Genomic DNA, 25,234 nt, shown 5'->3' with positions numbered 1-25,234 from the left:
GTGAGTATCTTATATAGGATACGCTTCATTGGTTCGTTTGTCTTCAAAATTCATTCTGCAGAGCTATGGTCGTCGTGGAGCTAGTCTATCCGTCTAAAACTGCGATCTAAGAGAAATCGTAATAGGATCATATGTCGTCACGTTTAGATTTGGCAACCTATTACCCTCTGTCAATGTTCCACGAAAATAAGCGCTCTGCAGCAAACAAACGATATATATATATATCTATCTTTATAACTTATATATATATATATATATATATATAAGTTATAAATGGCCCAAACTAAGAGTACATGATTTATTTTCACCAACAATCGTTTGTGAGTTTAGAAATGCATGCATTTCGATCATGCCCTTTATGTGACAACTATATACCGCAAAGTACTATAAGTATTGACACATTGTACATTTTTTACTAGTCCGGTTTTCGGACTAAGAATTTCAGAGAATTAAAAGTACGGCATACTTTAAAGTGTAGCAGATATTTATAAAATACAGTAGTAAAGTTGGAAACATCTTAAAAATTTACTCATCCACTCCTTTGAAAACTTTGACGATAGGAATTACTTAATTAGGCTGACTTAAGGCAAAGCCATAACACTTCGTTTCGTTCCTAAAACCTTCGGATCAGCTTCTCTGAAGACTCTGATTGACAAATGTATGCCAGTTTAGTGTGTGGAGACGTTTGTTATTTTAGAATATGTAGTTTGATAGTTATTCATGTATTAAGATGACTATTGTTTGTGTCACAGATAAAATCTCGTCTACAAAAACACAACGCCGAAGTCATTACAAAAATGCATGCTTTATATTTAGCAATAATTTAAGCACAAACAAACAGAACGTTTTTAATTCGAGTTCCACACATAAATTAAACTCCATATTTGTTTAGGTTTGCCTTTATATTTTACAGATTGTGCACAACCATTAGTATGGGAAAGATAAACATGCCCATTTATATTTTAACGTAACCTATCGAAATATAGCTAATATAACCTAAATATAGCTTAAGATATTTATGGTACTCGACCATTTACGGAGCAAATCTTGTATAGTAGGCGGCACGGCAGAGTTTCTGTTATACAACAGTAAATCTGTACAACGCTGTAAATATGCCACTTGTTAATAAATCAATTGTGTGATGGCATGACACCATGCGTTAGTTTCCTTCTCCAATAGAGAATTGCCATTCCAATTGAAAAAGCTTTCAAAATACGAAGCGCACTCGAAGGCTAGGCAAAATTTACGAACGAGCTGACTTTACATACAATGAGGTCGGTCGATCCAATTACCTTATTTGTAGCTATTGCATTGTGGACAGAACTACAATCAAAGTGCGGTGCTAGATACCTCTATCCTACGTTTTTTGTACGTGGTGGATTGAAAGTAGACAAACATGAGTTTCCCTGGCAAGTCAGCATTCAGGTAAGTCTGTTAAAGGTATAGAAATCTTCGACCGACGTTATAATTAGTTATATCGGGGTCAGTTTGGTTCAACCTTCGTAGAGGCAAACTTCTTAGACGATGAAGTATTAATAAAGTTATTGGCGACCCGAGCTTTAACGACAAAACTATCTACTCTATCCGATCGGTAATGGTACGGCTTGACTCAGGCAACAAATCCCTTTCTAACAGGTTAAGAAAACATGAGTTAAATTGTCAGCAAGTAAAATTTGGCGCGTGATTCATTTTCACTCCGTCATGGTCTTTTGAAAAATGCATGCTTTAAGAACGAACACCGCCCCACCATATATCTAGCCGTGGCTATAGAGATTTTAGAATGTATTTTTCGATTGATACTAGGAATCCTGTTTTCAAATGAGATTTAGGAGCAACTGAGGCTGATTCGGCTTGACTTGGTACAATAAAAAATGTTGGAATCGTAAAAAACCTCAATATTATCTATGCAATTTCTTTATTAATTAATTAGCATGATGTTTTGGGTTTGAATGATTAATTTGACAAAACACACAGAAGGGTCTACATTTATATTAGCCATTCTGTTTGAGTTTCTACAAGGACGTTCGAAAAGGCTTGATAACTTCGAACTCGATTAACTCGGTTACCCACGTATAAATAATTTTTCCCACTTGCCGGCAGATCTTAAACTGTGGCTTTCCCTCTAATTCTCCATTATGTTTTGCAGAGAATTACATTTTAATATAAAAGTAAAACCATGCTAAGCAGGCAACAGGCGTTGTCTTTAGCTTTAAACGGCAAGCAATATTTAAGGGCAAAATTGCACCCATCTATGTATTGAAGACAGCACTTTCCTACATGGAAATAAAACGATGCCACGCATAATGTTATTTCATCTATTTTTAAATCGTTTTATTGTAACAATACTAACATTTGACATTAACAGAGATACCTCAACAATATGCCGGAGCCGCGATGGGTCCATCAATGTGGAGGTTCCATTCTCAGCGAGACCTGGATACTCACGGCAGCCCACTGTATTAATTTCAATTTACGCGATACACCTGTAAAGGTAACGATAGAATCAGTCAAACTAATTCAAGAAAAAATATATGATTTTCTTCAAGATAACAAGATTGAGAACGAAATGTCTGAGGGGTTGATTCAATATGGTTAGTAATGTCGATTGTCGGGTAAAGGCAAATCCTCCCGATGCTTTAATCACCTAGCATGGCATGTCGATATTGACGATACGTTATGGCAATGCATATTGCTCGACCAAATTTTTCCAGGATGCCACTAGCCCTCCACTCGTTCGTTGTCCTGTAGTAGTCTCTACCGGCAAGAAAGGTCTCTAACCCATACCTTTTCTCGTTCATGAAAAAATGTTCCTTAGTGACAATCGAATTAGTATTTGATTTGTAATTTTGAGATCCTTTTTGTCGAAACTCTTTTGTTAGCGTTTCATATCCTATAGTAAGGAAATACAATTGAGTATAGATTGATACATGTTATATATATATATATATATATATATAACATGAATATATATAAGACATAGACACGGTTAGCGAAACAAGGTAATGCATTATTTATCGGTACGTCTTAAGGTCACTTTACTACGTTTGAAGAGCTCCATTCCGTGTCGGAATGTCGTACCTGTTGATGTACTTTCTCTTATCTCACCTATTTGTGACTATGAGCTTATTTTTACCAAGTTCTCTGTAAAAACAGATCAGTCTGAGAACACATCAGCATTTTCGAAATCACTTATATCATTGCGCTTATCTCGTATCCCCAAACAGTAACTCGAAAGCGATACGATCTAACACTGAAGTATGTTTGCTATGCATAAAATAAATATTTTTATATTGACAAATAAAATGGAAATTTATGGTTTGTGTGTAAGAAAATTTTCTACGATGAATATACTTTCTGAACTTTCGACGTGAATGGTAGGTAGAGAAGTTGTTTTTCTACTTGCGCGTAATTTTGTGTGCTTCTTATTAATTATGGACAGCTCTCCGACGACCACTAGAGTATTTACGATAAATTACTATACCTAAAAGATGTTAGTCAACATTAGCCGTTCCGATGACAAATATAAGGATCACAATGCGTTTGTAACAAGCCTGATCGTAAGAGATGCTTAACCCATACAAACAGTATAGGTATTCGTTGGTCCATATTAATCCTTTTACAGCAGTTTGTCGCTAAGGGTCTTGGAACTTTTTAACTTATCGACAAATGTTGAGTAATGCGTAATCATGCCTAAAAAAAGTCTCTGTTGGCGTCTAGAAAATTATTTTGATATTATTGGGATTTGATTTGATCCTGGGAAATTATAAGTGGTACCCTTACAATAGAAGAAAGCCTGTTTTGTCTGAAAGATTTCTTGGGAGTGTTAATAGTTAGCAGTTCTTTGAATTCATTATCTATTTCAAGTTGCAGGTACGTATCGGCTGAATCAGCGAAAGAGAAGATCCTCACTCCATTCAGTTTCATAAATACATTTTTCGGTGCTAATTATCCTATTACAAGCTGAGATTCAGCGGAGACGAACAGATGGATTGGTGTTCAAAAAGAACCGCTTTAACGAACTTGCATGACGTGTCAAATAATGATTCTACTTATACCCTCCGGTTTTACAGGTTGTAGCCGGAGTCGATCACCTATATTCTCAGGAAAGTGGCCTGCAAACATCGAATGTGCTAAAAGCTATCAGTCACCCGCTGTACGATTCACAGGGAGTTCAGGTAGTTCATAATTTCATAGACCTTTGCGTGGCGTACCCTTTAATGCGTGAGGTTTGTTCATGCTATTCAATATTTTTTAATTAACTATCACTTGCTTGGAATATGACTATAAATTTATGATAGCATTATGTAGTCGGGTATGTCATATCAAATTTTAGCCTGAGCACGTTTTTTTAGAGTGCTATCCTAACGGTTCGAAGAATATACTTATCTGTTTGTTGAATGATATTATAAGAACATCTAACGAACAAAGATCATCATTAAAACACAACAGGTCCTAAAACACAATCAAAGCCTATACACGCATTCAGATGTACTGCTATAGACCTTTTTATGAACGATGAAAATAGCTAAGCATTACAGGAAGTTAATCTTTACTAGATGTGCAACAGATATGATTACCAAACTAACAGTTACCAGGGTACTTGAAAAGTAGTAGTGCACTATAGATTTTAGGCATGGTTGGCATCGGCGGCTTTATTCGCTAGTTGTGAACAAAAAGTTAATCTATATTTTGAGCTCGAGTCGAACTCCTGAACTTCTGAGAGTATACTTAACTGGTTTTTCACGCAGGCTTATTATCTTCGATGGCGATTGGATTTGCCACTACCCGCCTCCACGTAGCGGAGTAATGGAAAATATGTGACGCCCATGTATGCCCCATAAAAGAAGCTTACGTGACTACGAAGCCAAACACGCGTACCTCATGGCTCCCGTAGTGGTATAGCCCAAAAGATTTTGGAGCTGGAAGCTATGAGGCACCCTATGCCGAGGGTAGGCGAAGGACCAGAGATCTATTAAGATGATATATAAATATGGGTCCAAATCTTGAACTAAAGACATTTCTTTTGTACCGGGGGTTAATGCCCATATCGGATGACTCTTATTCGTCTTTCGGATTATCCTTGAGTAGCCACCTGATTTTTAAAAAATCCCGTGCCAGTTATATAGTTCAGATCTAAACGCCCCAAATAGCAGCCATTAGGAGCCAATAGCGGCACCCAAGGGATACACGCTCTGGTTTCTATTGTAAGTCGTAAAACCTCAAGAAACCAGTCGTTTTACATAAATACATTATGCTGAAAAATTGACTAGGCTGATACGTTTGTTCTACGGAAAAGGATATAGAACGGGTATAGTAAAAAAGAGTCCATTTAATTTGTTATTGGCCTCATCACTATTTTATAACTTGTTTGCTATTTATCGAAAAACAAAGTAGACAGAACAAGAAGAATCATGATTTTTAGACAAAATGCCCTAGCAAACTACCTAAGCAAATTGCTATAACATGTACTGCGATTCGGTACGTTTTGGTCTCAATTTTAAGAACGATATAGCTTTAGTCGAGCTGTTCGACCCTCTAAAATTGAATAATTCAACGGTCTGCCCTATTCACTTGCCAAGTAAGGAATCACAGAATTTCGAGGGTCTGACTTGTATGGCTACCGGTTGGGGAAGAACCAGTGAATACGGCGATCAATCGAAAAAGCTTCTTAAAGTTGCTTTGCCGGTTTTAAACAGGTAAATTTCAAATCAATTTTTTTTTTTCCTAAAATACTAATCACTAAACAAGTAAACAGGATGACCGCAAGGCAAAACTTTTAAAGTGTGTATTTCGAGTGATCAATTGATTTGCTTACGCACAACTTACATGTGCGGCATTATCATCTAGGAAGAGCACAGTACACTGTGATTCTATGATATAACACTTCTAATTCCGTCTTTATTGATGCACATAGCACACAAATCAACAAATTAATCTGATCGTAGGTCATTTTTAAAACATTTACTCTTGTTGATTACATTGGCTAACTGAAATAATTAAATTTGACTTCAGCACGGTCTGTCAGAACAAGTACAAGAAAGTTCTGAAGACAGCCTTGGAGACTTTTGCTGCAACAAAAATTTGTGCCGGTCGCTTAGACAAGGATGGCTACGGCGTTTGTCAAGGAGATTCAGGAGGACCGCTTACCTGCTCTGTCAACTATACCATGGTAACCGTATCCGAGTAATCACATGGAAAAACACGTGAACAAGAAAATTTTCGCCAACGATTGCAAAGCGCAGCTGAAAATTATGCTCCTTTCGTAAAACTAACCTAATACGTCGCATAATACCTAGCTAGTAGTAGTAGTAACTATAAGTGTATAGTTCCCGCACATGAAACCCACATTTCGTTCAACGCTAGGTGATGAATTTCTTCCGTATACATCCATAAAATGAGATCGCTTCCAGTACAAAACTTTGAAACCCTATACATCAATTGCACTACATATCCAGCTAGTGAAAACGAACGCTCTTAGAAGCAGTGGTTATGTCGGGGTGTAGGAACAAACAACTGGCTCGACTGTCAATGGTCATGCGTCTCTTTTTAACAAATAATAATAACTATAATAATAATATCTTACTTTCTCTTTTTTATGTGTTGCAGGGAAGTCAATCAAGGAACGTCCTTGTTCTAGCCGGAGTAAATTCGTTCGCAAAAAGGTGTGGATCGATCGTTTACCCCCCAGTCTTCACAAGGGTTTCCCACTATCTCAAGTGGATTCGCCAGGTAACTCTTATGAACTAGAGACGGCACAGGTCGTGTTTGCGGTTTAAGTCTATTCTTACCTGGTCTACCGCCTGCATGATACCTAATTTTAATCATGCAGCTAATGATGCCGGCCGCCGCTTTGACTGACTGATACACAATTGCAAACTATAACTAAATCTTAAATTTCTTCCCTGGAAAAAATGCAACATAAAAAGGAGCAGAATTTTGTACAATTATTATCAGTATGTGCTGAGAATAAATTGTCATCTGGAATATGTTCAAAGTGAGCAAATTTTTGAGAAAACATGTCGTTCTTTAAAGAAGAAGGATTTTGTTGATAGCCGTAAGCATCGAATTTGTTCTTTTCACTTATCTTTTTTTAACTTTACAGGAAGTAAAAATAGAAGAAGGGATTAAGGTAGAATAAGGGGACAAACGTCCAGTTTTTTCCTGCTTTTCCGCTTTCATTATTCATAATTCAGTACCGAAATACGATTTCAGTACCAAATAAAAAAAACTCAATTTTTATATTTATCTTTCGAAAGAGTGCTCGTTATGTATGTGTTGGCCATAAACATTTAATGGCCTTTTTTTAATAAATTATCTTTACTATTTATTATGGTCATCCATTTTTCAGCTTGTTCACTCCTTTCGGGGCCGCGACATTTGACTAAGAGGTTTCCAATATTGCGTCCATTCACTGTTTATGACCAAATCAATATTTTCTCACAGTTTTTATGAAACGGCTGAGACATCGTTAAGCGGTTATGTTTGTATGAGTCGTAGCAAATAAAATCAATAACACTTTCTCAAGCGGTCGTGTCACAAACGTATAATGTGAAAAAAGTAAAAGTTAATCAAAGGAGGTTGAGCAAATGCTGAATTTAAAAATTTCTTGTCACATTAACACACTGACACGCTCTTTTCATCCGACTAAATTTAATTAAGGTCTACACGAACGTCCATCCGCGCCGTCATACGATGAAATGGTAAAATAACATTCTATATCATATCTATAATATAAATCAGTAGAGTGATGCCAGTGTAAGAGAATGTACGGAGCAAAGGCTAATAGTATTTTCTTCAATTATCAATAACAGCGGTGATTTTGTGTCGCTATTTATATAACTTATGATAGTTGAGTTCCACCGAGCTTACGTGTTAGTGTGGTATGATAATATGTATTCTGATATGTCAACAGGCTGTCATGATCGCGTTCTTTTATATTGTTAACCTTGTCACAAAAACGGGCATACCCAGTAGATTAAGCGAGACAGATCACATTGTTGACTGCATTTAAGTTATCCTTGTATTGCATTTTTGTGATATTTATTACAACTAGCTATCATGAACTATTTTATATGTCACCTTCTTTCATTTATACGTTTCGAAAGCAGCCGTAGCAATCTTCTTCGACCACAAACTGGATCATAACAAGTTTTTGAAGTCTTCTTTTTTCTCCCGGTATCGTCAGGTTGCGCGTTTGTCGTGTTTACGTCGTTTCTCAACACATGCCGAATCAAAATCAAAGGAAGAGAAAAGACTAAAAGTAAGCCTCTTTGTTCTCTCTAATTTTATTCATGTTACATAACGTCCTCAGGTTATTCTCGATATCTATCGGGCCTCTGCGAATACGCCCACGTAACACCTATAAATAGAGAGGCCGGGGAAACGGCGAGTCCGTATACGCAAAGCATATGCGTGTGCCTATGTAGACGTAGTGCGTTTTTAAATAGTTGTTACAACAGCCTAAAGGACGAACAAAGCTTGACAAAGCGGTCGGGAAATGAAAAAGCTCAACTGCAAATGCGCGCCCTTCGTCGGACTCGTGGTGGTCCTTATAAAGTAATCAACACATACACGCAGCACCTTGAGTGCACGTAATTCTGCTGTGGTTAGGAGAAAATATCGGTTGCACTCTTCAGAAAGGTCTTATTCATGGCTTTGGGTATTTTAGTTACCAGAACCGGAATGAGCGCTAACGGCGGGGGAAGGGGGCAAATATATCATTTACATACTTATAGTGCAATCGATGTTGATGATAGATTGTGTTCGAATCTCATATAATAGAAAAATACGATCCGTAATATTTCCTCTACTATACTTTCGGGTGAGCAATTTTTGAGACGTGTACACGTTAGCACGGTGTTAGCAAGCACATTATGTGCAATCTGCTCAAAGCTGATACCCTTTAAATGCAACTTTAAAAAAACGTTGAAAAGTGATCGCAAAAGCTATTTTCTCAAAAAATTCTTTCGGAAATTTCTTAAAAACACACAAATATCCATATGGTGATCTAAATGATCGTTACTGATAACTCATTGCACAACAAATACATTAATTGACAGACAATGCATCATTGCCGCATCATCCTCTAACCGTTCTCAGCGTTATTATGCTAAATGACCCTGCATTTAGGTGTTCGCTGATCAGACAGTTTATAGGAGTTTTCAGAAAATCGCTTATAATTTAAATTATTATATGCGCCATTGGAATCACTTTTGTTGACTGAAACAACCAGCCTGTATCTGTGCTTTTGAGATTGGCGGAAACCTTAGAAAATGGTACAACAACGCAATTACTTAATTTTAGTTAAAGTTCATTTCAATGCCGTAACTGCCATTTTTTACAAGCTTGCATAAAACAAACTACAGATTCTATAGAAAATTATACATTATTTCTTGCACAACTCTACAATAGACATTGTAAATAAACCTCGACGGACTTGTTCGCATTGTTTAGTGTCACTCACATTGTACCTACAGAACCTGATAACTTTATAGCATAATCATCTTAGTGACCTAATTAGAAAAAGAAATAAATGTGTGGTTTTTGAAGATAATGTTGATAAGGCATATTATGAAGTTCAATATAAAAATTTTGGTTTGATTAATATGAAAAGTAATGCGTGCGTGTGTGTTTTTCCTTTAAAGTGACCCATGTAGCATCAGTTTGGTCGATTTTGTGTTAGCGTATATTGTCCGTTTGATTCTGATGACTGGTTGAATTTTTTTTATTTTAATAACGCGAAAACTGTTTTTTTTTCCCATAAACTATTACGCTAATGAGAGAAGTGAGAACTACATTATTTCGAAGAGTAAATCGTCATTAACTAAGTCGTGTCTTTTTTTTTTGAGGAAATTAGTCAAATTTGATAAACTCTATTTATATAATAATTAAATTTATGGTTTTAGTGGCTTGATCCACTCGATTTCGGCGTGCTCATTGATAATAATACCCACAAGATGCATAATCTGAGGGCAATATATTGAACCTGAAGCTTTAATTTCGCTTAAAACAATTTTGAAATATTTTCATCCAAATATGACATGTTTTGTCAGATAATATCAATAAAATGGAACGTTCACCGAAAATTAGTACATTTTGTCTAAAGCGTACTGGTATTGATCTAGAGTTTGTTCTACTTTAAATAAATAACACAAGCTTACCGAGTGACATCAGGTGTTTTGTCATTTGACAAGCCCGATACTAATTCTTATGGCAGGATTTGCAGCGCTTTGGTGTAAAGGAAATGGTAAAAAAACCTGCAAGAGCCGTACTTGAAATATAAAATATCGGCTTTTAAAATAAAAAATGCTGTATATTTTAAGCTGCAAGGTAACAAATCAACTACTTCTACAAAAAAAGGCTCGAAATCTTCAGTTGATCTGGTAGAGATGTGATGCTATTTAAAAAAACTGCTGTGTATACAACTATGCTAGATGTAATTAAAGAGCTTTTGACTTATTTATTCTATGAGGTGAAAAAGCTGAAGATTTGCTTTATTGATTCTTTACATCGTTTCGGTCACTGACAGAAATCTACTAAACATTCAGTCTACAGGGGCAGACACGCATCGCTCTGTAGCCATTACATTTCTTCGTTTCTCTAAAACGCAAATTAGTAGTATCAGAACACTGTAGAGCGTACATGAAGTAACTTTTTCATTTCTATGCACGTACATGCCACAAACATTTCGCCGTGTCTCTTCAAAAATATAACCCTTGTTTCCTCAAACATTATCAGCTGTGTTATGCACCACCATACGGATTATAAAAAAGAAGTTCGACGCCCGACGAACAAAACAACATTCGTAAACTGAGTTACCAGACTCCCAAACCCAATATTTAACATATGATGATATATATTGAATTAGTAAGCCTACTTTCATTAAATTTATAATGGCGTTACTTATTGGGTAATGAAAATGGGGAACAGCTCACGAAGCTTCTACCATTGAACTATCAATTAATAACCTCAGTTACAAATATTGATCAATAAGAAAAATGTCTGTCTGCATAAATCAAGATATGTGTCACAAAAAATTCTCGTAACAATTACTTGATAAGGAGAGCAAGTTTGAATTATCTGCACAGGGAGAAATAATATAACAAAGAAAACGAAAACGGTATGAAAATTGGGCCTAACAAACAGCACAGTTGATTATTGTTTTAATCACGCGTTTATCTTTTTAACACTCGTCGTATTATTCCGTGATACTCATTAGGTTTATGATTCCAGAGCTATTCTGAATGGTGACGTTTTAATCTCATTTTCTCAATTCCACATAAATTGGAGTGCACAAGAAGCTCAATTGAATTTGCCGCTCTAAATATTTGAATCTTTGCACCTGTTAGGTGCACTAATAATAAGATCTACATATTTTAGTGAATAAAAGAAATTATTTTTATTTGTTCCTCATTCCATATTTCGTTCTCTCTTTTCAAAATAGATAGCTTACAGGATAAATGAAACCGCTTCCTTTTAGGCAGCTCTACAGTTGCTTTTTGTCAAGAGGCCCACTATGGTGAAGCGTCTATTGATGTATTTAATCCTTGCGCAGGTCCGCGAAAACCTCCTCGACACCATCCTTAGTGATTATCATAATGTGCGCGCTATCTCCACATTGGGAATCTCGCTCAGCAGCAGAGATAAAAACATCCTTGATCAAAGCGATCGCCTGATCCTTACTCAAAGGCGCCTTGTCGGGGTTTTCCTGATTTTTCTTGCCTACCTAATGGGAAAATGATTAGCATCAAACGTTGTTGACATCAGTATTTTTTTATCGTTAGCTTAGAATTAACAACTGACTGATATTTTTCGATTTCCGATATATATATATATATATATATTCCATTTTATATTTTCACTATCCAATATGAGTAGATTGATAAAAATTCATATAAATTAGAAATTTGACAACGAAAGGAGATAAAAATTTTACAAAATAAACCTTACTATTATTCAAGCGGATTAAAATAGTACTTTATCGTGACAGACTTACAATGCTATCGAGTAGTGGCATAATTAAAGCAGATGAACTGCCCCCTGAAGCATATTCTAACGTCTCCATATGACCAACAGGATCGTAGGCGTACAGAGCCCCTTTACCCTTCTCGTCTAACCCAGCCAGCATATTCCATACGTAATAAGGAAAGAAGCGCCTGCAAGTTTTTATTTATTCACAAATACAGTTCATTGATCCACAGTATAAATGGAAGCCTATGCTAAATACTTCTCGATACTGTCTGTTAAACTTATATTTCAAACCCGCATTTCAAGACAGGCATGATTGGTTGTAGTGTGTCGTAATCACTAGATAAATACTAATAGTAAATTAGCTCCCAACTAAATTTTAAAAACCGTAAAAAATATTTCTTGTCTAATTGAAATTGATTGGTTAAAAGTATGTTCTATCTCACCCGTGACATTCAAAGTCACACACATGCTAGTTTACGGTACAGAAAAAGTTTTCTCAAGCAATCTACGAATTAAAGGTTCTCGCCGTCCCAATGACGGCGCAAACAGTAGTCGTAACGACAAGGAAAGACATTTTCAAAATCGACAAACCTTCCGTAGAGCATCGTCATACAACACTGCGCTACAGCCAACGTGTTCATATCCTGGTCGTGCTCATAGTTGTACATCCTTAGCCTGGCCTCTAGGTACTTGCTAAATGTTAGCGAATCGCACCAACATCCGGCTGATGCCAATACAGCGTTGTTCGTACTACCACAAATGAAATGTAGATGATAAAAACATTATTCATATCTTCAATTACAGCAGACAAATACTTTGTCATTATAATGTTTCGCGACAATTTGAAGTGTATATTATGGTATTGTGATAACTACTCCAATGATAATGATGATTCATATTAGTCGACAGACCTTCAACACTTATCTTACTAAAATAAGTATACAATATCATGATAAAAAAAGCCTCTAAACGGTTAGTATATCTATATAATATCTCCTATAGCTTTAAGTGGATGCGGCAGAAAAGTCATATTTCACGCCCAAATTGTATTTCCAACTGATTTTATGGTCTGGTTTTTTTAACACCGAAGATAACTTACAGCTTGAAGAGTCTCGTCTGCTTTCTTGTGAGTACAGTAGAACCACTGCAAAGACGAGTATCGCTGGCAATAATGGCATAATCTTCGCCAGCAATCGCTGCCAGTGAACTGAAAAAGAAACAAGAACGATACCAAAGACATTCATACGACGTCCGCAAGGACCAGCTTCTTCACAATGGACACTTCAGTTTATAATAATATAATAACAGTAATATGCCCAACGGCAGGGAAATAAACGGAAATATTTTTTTGGCTATATATAAATAAAACGCGAACAGGAAAAGCACACTGCATGGTTTTGAATAAAGCTGGATTGACCCATTTCAATTGCTTGGCAGATGTCAACATATTCGGCCGTTGTTTATACCAAATTGATCAGCTCTCAATTAGCAAATACTTGATTAAAAGTATTTCTCAATGAAAAAGTACTAAACAATAATTTTCTCCTGCCTACCTGATAAAATTTATATTTTTAAATGAAAAAAAACTAACGAAATCATTTATTGATCTTCTCGAAGCCAACATGTGTATATATACCGAGTGTGTTACTTGATAATAGCGGTCAAAGCTAGTGGCCTTTACTTGAAAGCTACTCGGTAGAAACCCATTTGTAAATCATGAGTGAATTCACGATGTTTGTTGTGGTTGAGTGACGTCTGTGCGTGGACGTGATTAGCGAACGACAAAATTAATTTAATTCTGTACGACATGCTGACGCATTTTCAACATTGTAAATAGGGATTCTCAAAAGCCTTTTTGGCAACCAGCGTTACAAGTCCTTCTTTACCTCGTCGCATTGTCCTAATGCCTCCACAAAGATACACTTTATGATTAGAAAATTAAATTGCTCCAAATCATACGCATATCTTGAAATCGCTTTAGCCTAGCATCATATGAGAAATCTTGTAAATACCGCTTTGATCTTTAGGTTTTTTCCGCAGTAAATAGATTAGATCTTATTTCCAGAGCGACATTGGTAGCTCAAAGGCGTGGATTAATCAACTTATAAGAACTTTCTGCCTAAAAACGCAGATTAGTATTATTGAGCCTCGCGACTCTGTAATTGATAATGAATAGTGAAACAAAGATTGTTCTTGTATGAAGGCAATCGCGTATGAATAAAGTGTGTGCGTGAAAAGCACATAAGATGTCAGCTAAGGGTACAATACTCAAACAGGCATGATAAACTCTCTGAATAAATATATGATATCTATATTTTCTATTTTTGTAATTGACGCAATAAGGTTTTCCTGAGAAAAAAAGTATTGTCTGCGTACTTATGGGGATAACCTGTTGATAAATATACGATTATTGTTATAAGTTGTCCGCAAAAGGACCATTATGAGATTGTAGGAAAGACAGATCTACCAGACGTAAAATTCTCGCTCATTTCCTATTAACGTACTTCACGTGATACCTTGTTATCAAACTAAACTAACGGTCAATTGCAGCTGCTCCTTCTCAACATGTTCATCAATCACCCGTACAGTGTTTGCTAAAGAATGCTTATTATTCGATATTACACCGAGACAATGCGTTTCAAGTGACGTACCCGCCATTGTCTTCATATGGATTGAAGCTGTTCATCTGGAAAGGTCGCCCTGCAGCTATTATGTGTGTTTTATCTTCTTGGTCGATAAACATTGTGCTCGCTGATCGACGGAACCACAAAACGGAAAGTGATCACTGAAAAAAGTTTCAAACAAAGAGTTTCAATTAGCTCCAGGAACTACGAATATACCATTCGTATAGACGGTGATGCGGCAAATTATACAGCCGGTTGGCCAAACAAACATTCCCGTATGTAAATAAACAGACGATAAGCAGACGCCATATCAGCCGACAAAACAAACATAACAACATTTGTTGCGCAAATGAATCTGATTCAAACAGTTGAGACCTGCGCGCGAAACTCGCTGAGCTGCCTTTTACTATAATACCAAATCAGTACCGAATAGGCAGTTAAGCACGAAACCACAAGCTTTCAACTTGAAACAGATTATTGGAAAAGAGAAGAAAGTAATGGACGTTAACGTTAATATCCGAAACACTCGTCGTATAACGTCAATGCATACCAATGGTGCAACCTCATATTATTCTTTAGGTAATATCAACTATTAGACTTCAAGCTAACCGGGTGGACTTTGAAACTGAATAACTTTTGAACTAAGCGCCGCTAGCAGACGGAAATTGATTGGAAAGTATTCCAGTCTTCTAGCAACTTGTAAGCCAAAACCGGTTGAGTTCATTCTAGGAGAAATTATTTTAGATAGAAGAACATAGTCTATAAAGTCTAAAAGGTCAACGCGTAGTGATCAAAATATTTTTTGCCGGAAGGCCACAGCACTGCGAGAAGTCAGCGAACATTGTTGCATATGTTAAGCAGGAAAGCCTTAAATCAAAGCGGCCTACGTGAATGGTGCAAACGATTAAGCGACTGAGATTGGAACCTTGAAAATCACCGATAAAGTGACAAGATGTTATAGCCCGAAGGGCAAGAACGCGTTTCCGCAATGAAGAAGACTTTTAACGAAAGCAGAATCTTAAATCTAAGGGCTCTACCGGCCAAAACTCACGTTCACAAGAGTGACATATAGCGAATTACAGAGCTATAATTCAAATACTGAAAATACAAAAACTAAGTAAAAGATGGGTGAATAGATTACAATCCAGTTGAAAACGCGCGGTGTATTGAATGTGCAGTATGCGTGACTTAAGTCAACAAAAAACCTTCGTGTAGCATATTGTCGCTATGGATGAGTACGGTGTTGGATAACTTCTCCATGCTTCAATTACTTCCAGGATTGGGCAAAAGAGTATTCAACGGTAATTTTAATCCGCTTATTCTCTCAATTGAAGTCTATATTATTACAAGGCCTTGTATGCCCTAAAAAGGACAACTAATGGGCAAGCGTATCGCAGCAATGATTTGTAAAAAAAATTACATATGGGAACCCAATTGTGAATTTATGGCCGTCCATGAACTGCGAGAGCAATGCCACAAGCGCTTAAAAAAAGGAAGAGTACCTTTAACAAATTACAAATCATTATTCTGGCCGAAATAGTTCAAAAGTTATTGGATTTCTAAATTCGCCGGATTTGCTCGAAACAGCCTAATAGAACTACTATATGTGTCTACTAGTTATTATTGCTTTTATTTTCTACAAATATTCGGTGTGCTGTATTAGAAGTTTATTTACTCACACAATGCGTATTTTCAAAATTTGTTTATATAAATAATATTTTTAAATTAAGTTAATATGGTATACTTGTATTACATTTAGGTCCGTTATTGGAGGAATATTTTGCAATTGGACATGTGCGTTAGGATATTTGTACATGTGCTCAAATAAGCAAGTTCTACAATAAACAAAACCGCTTGCGTCTCACAAATTTTTTCTACGATCCTTAACGGCATACACACTTTCGGCTTTGGTTAACATACAGTGCTCACTTTCTGATCGAAATGCACATACAGTACTTTAGTAATTTATTGCTTAGTAAAGCGCACTTATATAGTTACAATTATGAGGCGAAACAATAAATCACATACGCGTCATAGTTCGCGAGTGGTTACTTCCCATCCATTGAAGTAGGATGGTTCCGTATCATACCCAGATATTGTTTTCGAACTTATATGTAGCACTAGAAAAATAGAGATTATGTTAGCTGACGGGCTTGGAGATAATAATATCCTTTATCGACAGCGCCTATTTAATGAATGTTTATCACCAGAACTAGTATAGATTGAAATGTTTAAGCAAGCAGCAGTGTCAAACAGAGCAATAAACAGATTTCGAATTTAGCCATTAGTCGAAAAAAGCAACGAAGCATGGTTTTGATTCTGCCCTTTGTAATCGCGCTGCTTGTTGTAAGTACTGCGCTACAGCTGGTCTCATACATTAATGCAACAGGCAGAAAGAGCTAACAAAACTAGCCAATATGCACATTTGCTGTACGTGTTACATTATCATATGTATAACCCTAACGCGATTCGTATTGAAAACAGTGATCAATGGTTGAATTTCATCTTATTTCCAAGGTGCTTCTCGCTTTCTGGCTGGTTTATAATAATTATAGATCTTTGGTTAATTCTCGCACCGTAGCAGTCGCATAATTCCTTTTTATACTTGGCTAAACGACGGTCCAGCTGGTGTTCCTAAGTAATTATGCATGCTGCCAGCACGCCATTTTTTCACACGACTGAATATCAATGTTTTATGAAGAATAAGGTGAAGTAAATTGTGTGTGATATGAAAAATTTTGATTTGGTGTCCCTGATCTCAAAGAATTGTTTTTTCTAGGTTACACGCTGTGCTGTAAGGCGTAGAATCGCCGCAAAGTTCTAAACTGAGTCGCCTCATTACTTCGTTAACTGCTTTGAGAATCTCTACAGGGTTATAAAGTCTTTTTCAATTTAGTCGATAAATTCAAGAACGATATCTCAATGGCCGGATCATGCGTAGCCCGGAAGAAAACCGTTTGTTTTATTCCTGCACATACACCGACACCTGAAAGGTCTCACCAAAAGGGATTTAGTATCAAAGTTTTACTGTTGGAAATTGTAACGTTTGCCCTCTTCCGAATCAGCCGCACAAAAGCGCAACACCGCATGTGACACGCATGACATTACTGACTTGTCGTCTGCAAAGTGAACAGCGTGCGAGCTATATAAATCTGTGTCTTCTTGGTCATTACTCAGGTGTCGCTGTGGTACCTGTGGAGAGATCTCGAGCTTTTCAGCGATGGGCCTCCCCGCCTACGAATCAAACGTATGTTCGGCTCCATTTGCAATTGGTCTTCATCCCCACAGGATCGATCATGCGTTTGCGGATGTATTAACTATGCTATACATATACTGCAGGATTTCCAAGCAGCTAATATTGAGCGAAATATCATCACGGCATTAAAAGGAGAAATTCGTAATCGATTGGCTATATACAGCTGGATATCCGTTTATCTTTGGCGCTTAGAACTTGGACAGGGAGTTCCGCGCATAGTCACGCTAAGAAAATTATCCGGAGATGCACTGGGCATTAACGCAAGTTTCGAATATGCAGGAAATTTTCAGGTGGAGCTGATTGCCAACCTACCGGGAATTGTCGAACGAATAGGTCTGCCAACACAGTTAACAATTAAAGTAACGTTGGAGAGATTTGCCGGCTGTATACTCGTCACATTCGTTAATACCAACCCGTACCCGCATATGCGATTCAGCTTTCGCAGGATGCCGCGCTTTGTGTTACGAAAAACGTTCATTTCTCCAGAGAACGTCGAGATACAGTCGCGAATACTATCGTGGATCATTGATTTTGCGATTATCTTCGACATCCGAAGTAAGACGCTTCAACCGCTGTACAGTATGAAGGACACCTTACGACCTCGGCAGTGGCATCTCCTACAAATACCTGAAGCTGTTCATAAACAAGGCATTGTTCTGAATGTCGAAATTATTCGTGTGACAAGGGTTCTATGTCGCAACGAAAAAATATTTTGTATAGCTACAGTTGAGAACGCTCCTTGGATTCATATGGACCTTGTGGACCTCGAACCTGCATGCAGGTTCACCATCTCCATTCAGCGAAGTAACCTTTTTCCAGGTTTAGTATCAGTAGACGAAGATAATCCCAATATTGCGCTAGAAACACCCGGCTCAAGGGTAGTTATATGTTCAGTCATTCCCAACAGTGATGCAGACCGAGCAAATATTCTCGAGCGGGATGTCATTATCGAGGTCAACGGGATAACGGTGATGAATGCGCAGCATGCCGCAACATTGCTAGACAACAGTGGTAATGTGGCCGTTATAATTGTGGAACGTAAAATTGCATTTAAATGGTCCCGTACCCATTTTCGGCTACTTCCACGAGAGCGGTCTATTAGACTGTCAACACTGCAGGAAACCTGTGAGTACCCACAGAGTCCAACAACTACAGGCGTAAACTTTAAAGCTGTTATTGGAACTCCAGGCGAAATTATACTTAATGCTTCATCCAAGCGCTTCCAATACATCCGTACAGATGAACGTAGAGCGTCAACAGAAATTAATACAGCTTTCAAGGTGAAACTAAATCCTGACAGAAAATACATCAACTTTGGTTTATGGTCAGCTGTGAAACCTGAACCTGAATTGCTTGGATATGGTTCAATGCACCTGTACGCTTGTCTTGCGCATTGCTTTGAGGCACAGGGCCCAACGATTGTATGTTTTTTTATTTTGATTACATTGAAATGACTTAATTGTTAGAACCTATAATTCTATAACCTATAATATAACGTAATTTAAATTCAGTTATATTAATGCTTGTTTTGTTTAGTGTTCAACTGTTCTTGCAGATCACAATTTAGAAAGTTATAATCAGAAAAAGCACATTCTACATCTTGTTATATATAATGTCTCGCTCTGTTGGCAAATCTACTTGTGATGGCTTAGGGGGTGCAATTGATATAACCTACAGCACGATGCGAATTTTTTATTTGCTACTGTTCACTTTCATGATAACCTTTATTTGAACTATGATGCGCCTCGGACGATACACCACAATAGATTTCTTTTTATATGTAAAAAATGATGTATAGAAATATTACGTATAGGATAGCTAAAGCGCCCATACAGGAATTATTTCCGTTGGATAATTTTTGTACAAAAATATGTCAATTAGTAGTATATAAAATTGATTCGTACCAAAAAGGTCATCACCAGTAAGCAAAAATACAAGATGCAATGCTCTGCTTTCAGATGAATGTTCCGTTAGGACATCCTGACCGTATGAAATCTAAGATGGTACCGCGACCCCTACAAAAACATTTAGGAGTGCCAGGATTCAACAGTCGCCTGTGTCATGGCAATATTGAGCTCCGAATGACCGTCGTATGCTAACTTAAAATATTTCCATACCTAAAACCGCTAGAAAGCGATGTGTCTCATGATTGTAATGCATAATGTAATGGCACTTCTCTACAGGATGCGTTTAATGTCCATCTCTGGACATGAAAACTAAACAACGGCATATAATCTGTATTCAAATCTTTCACTTTGATATCGGTTGCGGGGGGAGGGGGAGAGGGGGGGGGTCGTCTGCTTTTTTGGTGGTATGCTGTGGGTCGCTAACACAGATACTTTAGGTGTACTCAGCGTAAAACATCAGTATAGCACTTTTAACAGATGGTTATAATAAGGACACAGTGTCAGTAGCATAATAATACATATTTACCTGCATGTATGTAAAACTTTATTTGTACGTATACAAATTTCGTATTTGTTTTATGTTTTCACCGTCATTTTTCTGCAGCTTTGTAAGCTACAACAATCTCAATTTATGTATATTTTCGTTATGTACAGAACTATATATATATATAATTAGCTTGCGCACGTATCCTCACTGAGGCCGTAGATACTCATAAAAAGTTTGTACATTTTCCGTATTATACAGAAAAAAAGTCAAAAGAAATCGAAAGCAAAACTTTGGGTAACCTGTTATATTCATATTTGAACGACGTAGTCGTTATACATTCCTGAGTTTTAGCTAAAGCAGCGTTGTCTCGGTGCTTTTTTTTGCTGAATTCTTGTCTAAACCAGTGGCCACGTAACTATGAAATGAAGCTTTAATGACTGACACCAATTATTTAGTATTATCACCAATTGCTAGTTACACGTACGATATTAATTCAAGGGCTGTTAGTAAGTGGCGATGTTGAACAAAGCCCTTACGCTTATCTCAACGCATGAGTGTCTTAATTGAGAATCAAAGGCTGAACTCGTGCCTAAGCACTCCACAGGTTTGGTTGTTTCTATGGTGTTCAGAACGTGATAGCCTTTTAACACAGCTGCGTTCCGTAACTGTTGACGCAAAAGTCTCAACTATCAGCCGAAGTTCCCGTCCCTGCTGTCGTTTGTCGTGCGATCTGAGCAGCTAAGTCGGCGAATTTGGATGCATAGTCTAAACTCGACTCGTTCATTAGGGACTGAAGGTGGCTCTCCACATCCGGGAGACGAGACTCTAGATTAGAATTTGAGTCCGGAGGGCCCGTAGGTAGAGGTGTAGCCTTAAGAGGCGACTCGAAACTGTTTAGTAGCGAGCCTAGCGACAAATTCGATCCCTCTCCATTGAACCATTGTTTGTTCGGTGTAGACAGCAATGGAGAGAAGTCAAGAGACATCGAAGGTCCTTGGTCTAGTTCGTTCAAATTGAATGGAGCTTTCTTCGGTGTTTCGAGTGTGTCGGATGACAAAGAGGGAATGGATAAACGGAGATCTGATCCAGCAGCGTCAGGTATTTGCAAACTGTGATTCAACTGAATATTCTCACTCCCTGTACTTGGTACGGGCACATCCGGTACAATGTCAGGCAGTGGACTAGGCTGGTCCGAAGTGATAGTTGATGCAATTATTCTCTCCAAAGAAATCTCACCTACAATCGACGTAGATATGATTTTGTCAAGAGACGTTTCCATCTCCGACGGCACCGGCGCTGCGGGAAGAATGTTTCGAACAACGACACCTGACGGGACGCTTTGAGGCGCTCCGCCTACACCAGGTGTAACAGTTCCTTGTACGACAGGACTAGTACGTGGCAGAAGCGGCCGTTGCAATACCATAGCTTGAATAGGCTTACGGCGGGCACGTTGACGTTTGTTGCCCGAGGGAAGTTCAACGCGTATAGAATCGAGTGTAATCGAGTTTTTCTTAAAGGCTCGAGGCGCGTGACCCTGTGGTACGGCGAATTCATTTGGCAAATCTCGTGCCGCTCTCTCCAAAAGTCTCTCCCTTTTTGGCTTCGGTGGTAATGGAGAGACGGTGGGCCCCGTGGCCACCGCTGCCGGTGGATGGGGCTTCAATTTAGGGGCTGTTACTGCTGCCGCTTGAGGCTTAGGTTGTGCTAGTGTTGATTTCTTATCACAGAAACTCGCCAGTAGAACAGTAATGAGCTTGTCCATTACATTCCGGATTCGGTTCTCAGGTGCGGGGAAATCGGCGCCTTCAAACTTGTAGTAGAGTATAATGCTTGTGGGACAACCGAGTCTCAAATAGAGGTCGCCGACAGTCAGCACCGATAATGAATCTGCTGTCCAGCCCTCACCAACAGGGCCGTCCTTATCCACTTTTACCTTATCATCATTGGCAGGAATAGAATGGTTTGTTGTTGTTGCGCACACGAGATTTGAGGCTAAACCGTCGTTAGCCTCCTCATTGACCAATGCTGACACCGATCGATCCGTGGTTCGTTCCGGACCACTGAACAAACTAAGCTTTCTTTCCCTTACGTCTTTTTTTCCGCTGTTTAAATGAGTAGTAGTTATAAGGTGTGGATTAAAGTTGTTATCACAGTTTGTCGTTTGTTTGTTACTTGTATTCATACTTGTGCCAGCGTTCGTATTTCCAGCGGGAATAGCCTTTTCGTCTTTGCCTTCTATAGGAGCCTTGTGGCTGTCATTCGATCCTGATGTCTCGACTGAGTGACTGTCGGATCTCATCTCGGGCATTTTTGGGTCAACTGTAGCTGTCACACCAGTCGCAGATTTGACAGTGGACCCTTCGTCCCGTTTAGCAAACCTGATCCGATATGAATTGAGACACACATCCGTGCTACAGTATGTATCAGCAAGTAAAAATTCGATGGCTTTTGGTTGCTGATTGGGAAATACTCGAAGACGCAATTTTTGTGGGGCTGCAAATTGAAATATCGAATTCTTCAGTTCTTGCGGTGTCTCCAGTCCCTCCAATGCCGCTAGAAGTGAGTTCTTTTTTTTCATATGGCCTGGCTGCCATCGTCCTTCCATTAACTCGACAATAGACGCAACTTTTCGTTGGGGAAGGCATGTAACTCGTACACGTGGATTTTGCGCCAGTGACTGAACGTGCGTCCACGCTGCATTATCAATTGGCCGTAGCTCGATTGTAATCTGTGGTGGAATTTTCGGTCCCTCCCAGCCCTTATCTGGAACGTTGTTAATCAAGCGAAGTGCTCGACACACCGGAGTCTTAACGCGAAAGTTTTTGCCCTTCACTTTAATTATGGTTTGTCCGGTTATAACTAGCTCGAGCAATCGTGGTGCATTCGTAGGATTGAGTGCCTTAAAACCGATTTTCTTGCGCATTTCCGAGTAGTTGATGAGGCCGTAAAGCTCTTGTACACTTTTCTTCATGTCACCAAGGTCACCTAACGCCTTCGACACCTTGTGCCACGTTCGATAGTAGAAATATCGCACCTGATCTTTATTTTTAAACGTCATCTCTCCCTGCTGTGTCTTGCTTTTGCGGCTTTTTGCAGCCATGCTGTTGTAAATGGCATCAAAATCTTTGCCGAACTCGCAGAGGGCATCGAAGAACCAGTCCTTTGATTCCGGGGTCCATAGATCCCATGACCGCCTGGTTCGTTCTGGATTGGATGATTTAGGGCTGGATGCTGCAATATCTTGCTGTAATCGTCGACCCGCAAATACCTATAAATAAAGAACAGCACAAGAATTCGCACACAGTGGCAGAATCATTATGTATTCTTATGTCCAGATATAATGTCTTGCGCAGGCTTAATGAAAGGTAACATATTATAGGGTTAAAGTACTCCAAAAATCACTATAAAATATATCTTACGTTCAATAAGATCGATCTTTTATTGACAACTAATCCTTAAGGCTCTCAACTCCATGGTTGGCTGCTATTTTGAATACTCATTTATTGGTATCGTCAAGTCAGTTTTTCCTTATTTCAAGGGCTAAAGTCGTTCGGTTACACGTAGCGCTAGATACAGTATAAAAACATGTACATACTATAATACCAGTAAAGTGTACGATATACTGCAGTCAGTGTACGCATAACGTTTGGATTAATTTGAGAGAAAATCACCCAGTGTTGGCAATTAATAATAAGCTTTGATAAATCTATTCAGTTCTACGTCGACTACTATCGATAAGCGGTGTCTCGGGTGGCAGACCCGGCAGCCGATTGGACTACACCAATATATTTCCCATCTATTTCACAAAATTTTAGTAACAACGGGCATAGTATTGCTTTCGTTTTCTTTCGTCTATTATTCTTCTGTCACTGAACTCTAAGTACACAAAGATCTCTTCTATGACTACAACTGGACACTCATGTGAAATGACTAATTATCAAAACCATCAATTGATGGTGTCTCAAACAAGCGGTCAGCTGTTGCTTTGATGCTTCTTCGAGCTCTCAAAGTAAAAAATATGCTAGTAATGACATCTGTGATCCTTTCCATCTCTAATGTTTATCCGAACGGTAGTTCATACAAGCCTAATGTAATATCATGCTGTAGAACCATGCTTATGGATTCTTTCTTCTAAATCTAACCGTAACTAGGCCGATAGAATTACGAAAACGAGACCAAAGCAACGAAGCAAGTCTCATGATTGGTCGCTTTCAAAATTACGATGTAGTTTGCCTCACGTTCATTTCTGATATGTGGGCGTCGTGAAGTAGACATGCCCTTTAGGTACGAACCTTAGGACTGCTTGTATCGCCGTCTTTTCGGGGTCGTTTGATGTGACGTCCGCTAACTCGCTGCTGGGTTGTTGGAGTGCTTTGCTGCGACGGTTGATGCTGAGCTTTTTCATTGCTGCAGGTGTTGGCATTTGTTTGCTTAATATCCTCTTTACCGTTCACGGCAACAAGTGCCTCCATACCGCCGGCTAAGCCAGTTGACAAAAAGCACAGCAGGGGCTCGAGGCGCCGATGTTTTAAGATGCCAAGCAGTTGTAGCGGGTTTTTCGCCCTTTGCAGATTTTCTGCCCGAGAACTTCGACCAAGATTACATCCTCCAAGATAATGGTCACATGCGTACTCGACAATTGCGGTTAATCTTGAATTATCGCTCACCTTCTACTGATTAGTTGTGGCAATTTCTAACACTATTCGGACACTAAAATCCTTAACAGTTATAGTAATAGTAATAGTAGCAACGGCTACGACGAAAGGAGCTAATGAGCTGACCATGAAGTCTGGCCCGCACTTCTCCTTGATAGTACTGCTGTTATTATTGTTGTTGCCGTTGCCCTTACTATGTGTAGCCGTTGCGGCCTTAATATCTTCCGCCGCTGCCTTACCACCAACTAGTTCTAAGCTTGCACTACCCATAGACACCTAAGATAGTTGTTTAAATCACTCCTACAATCCGTACAAGACCCTACACCGATCGGTAT

General features: G+C 38.5%; 4 protein-coding genes across 5 annotated transcripts; 2 read left to right on the top strand and 2 right to left on the bottom strand.

The window, feature by feature from the left end:
- The first annotated feature begins 1,089 nt into the window (after nucleotides 1-1,089).
- On the top strand, nucleotides 1,090-7,015 carry LOC111268377 (chymotrypsin-like protease CTRL-1). Of its 2 annotated transcripts, none has more exons than XM_022847352.2 (6): nucleotides 1,090-1,425; nucleotides 2,366-2,491; nucleotides 4,071-4,175; nucleotides 5,584-5,696; nucleotides 6,013-6,169; nucleotides 6,607-7,015. In XM_022847352.2, exons 1-6 carry the CDS (start codon nucleotides 1,270-1,272, stop codon nucleotides 6,745-6,747), a joined length of 798 nt encoding a protein of 265 aa, XP_022703087.1. In that variant the 5' UTR covers nucleotides 1,090-1,269; the 3' UTR covers nucleotides 6,748-7,015. The 2 variants fall into 2 exon arrangements, with proteins under 2 accessions (XP_022703087.1, XP_022703085.1); XM_022847350.2 differs by having other exon boundaries at nucleotides 1,096-1,425; nucleotides 5,503-5,696.
- A 4,358-nt stretch (nucleotides 7,016-11,373) lies between these two features.
- Nucleotides 11,374-14,876, bottom strand: Prosbeta6 (proteasome beta6 subunit). Its single transcript, XM_022847348.2, has 5 exons — nucleotides 14,622-14,876; nucleotides 13,070-13,177; nucleotides 12,562-12,720; nucleotides 11,996-12,155; nucleotides 11,374-11,725 (listed from the first exon to the last, which is right to left on the bottom strand). The coding sequence occupies exons 1-5, from the start codon at nucleotides 14,711-14,713 to the stop codon at nucleotides 11,540-11,542; spliced, it is 705 nt and encodes a 234-aa protein (XP_022703083.1). The 5' UTR covers nucleotides 14,714-14,876; the 3' UTR covers nucleotides 11,374-11,539.
- A 969-nt stretch (nucleotides 14,877-15,845) lies between these two features.
- LOC111268376 (uncharacterized) lies at nucleotides 15,846-23,444 on the top strand. Its single transcript, XM_022847349.2, has 5 exons — nucleotides 15,846-15,895; nucleotides 17,772-17,841; nucleotides 18,130-18,975; nucleotides 19,809-19,940; nucleotides 23,341-23,444. The coding sequence occupies exons 3-4, from the start codon at nucleotides 18,276-18,278 to the stop codon at nucleotides 19,832-19,834; spliced, it is 726 nt and encodes a 241-aa protein (XP_022703084.1). The 5' UTR covers nucleotides 15,846-15,895; nucleotides 17,772-17,841; nucleotides 18,130-18,275; the 3' UTR covers nucleotides 19,835-19,940; nucleotides 23,341-23,444.
- Nucleotides 20,261-25,230, bottom strand: crm (cramped chromatin regulator). Its single transcript, XM_022847337.2, has 2 exons — nucleotides 24,537-25,230; nucleotides 20,261-23,512 (listed from the first exon to the last, which is right to left on the bottom strand). The coding sequence occupies exons 1-2, from the start codon at nucleotides 24,714-24,716 to the stop codon at nucleotides 20,927-20,929; spliced, it is 2,766 nt and encodes a 921-aa protein (XP_022703072.1). The 5' UTR covers nucleotides 24,717-25,230; the 3' UTR covers nucleotides 20,261-20,926.
- Between the last annotated feature and the right edge of the window lie 4 nt (nucleotides 25,231-25,234).

The sequence above is a fragment of the Varroa jacobsoni genome, unplaced genomic scaffold (genome assembly GCF_002532875.2).
Source record: "Varroa jacobsoni isolate VJ856 unplaced genomic scaffold, vjacob_1.0 scaffold_1279, whole genome shotgun sequence".
Classification (NCBI taxonomy): Eukaryota; Metazoa; Arthropoda; class Arachnida; order Mesostigmata; family Varroidae; genus Varroa; species Varroa jacobsoni.
The sequence above is the reverse complement of the archived record's forward strand: the minus strand, read 5'-3'. Positions and strand labels throughout refer to the sequence as shown.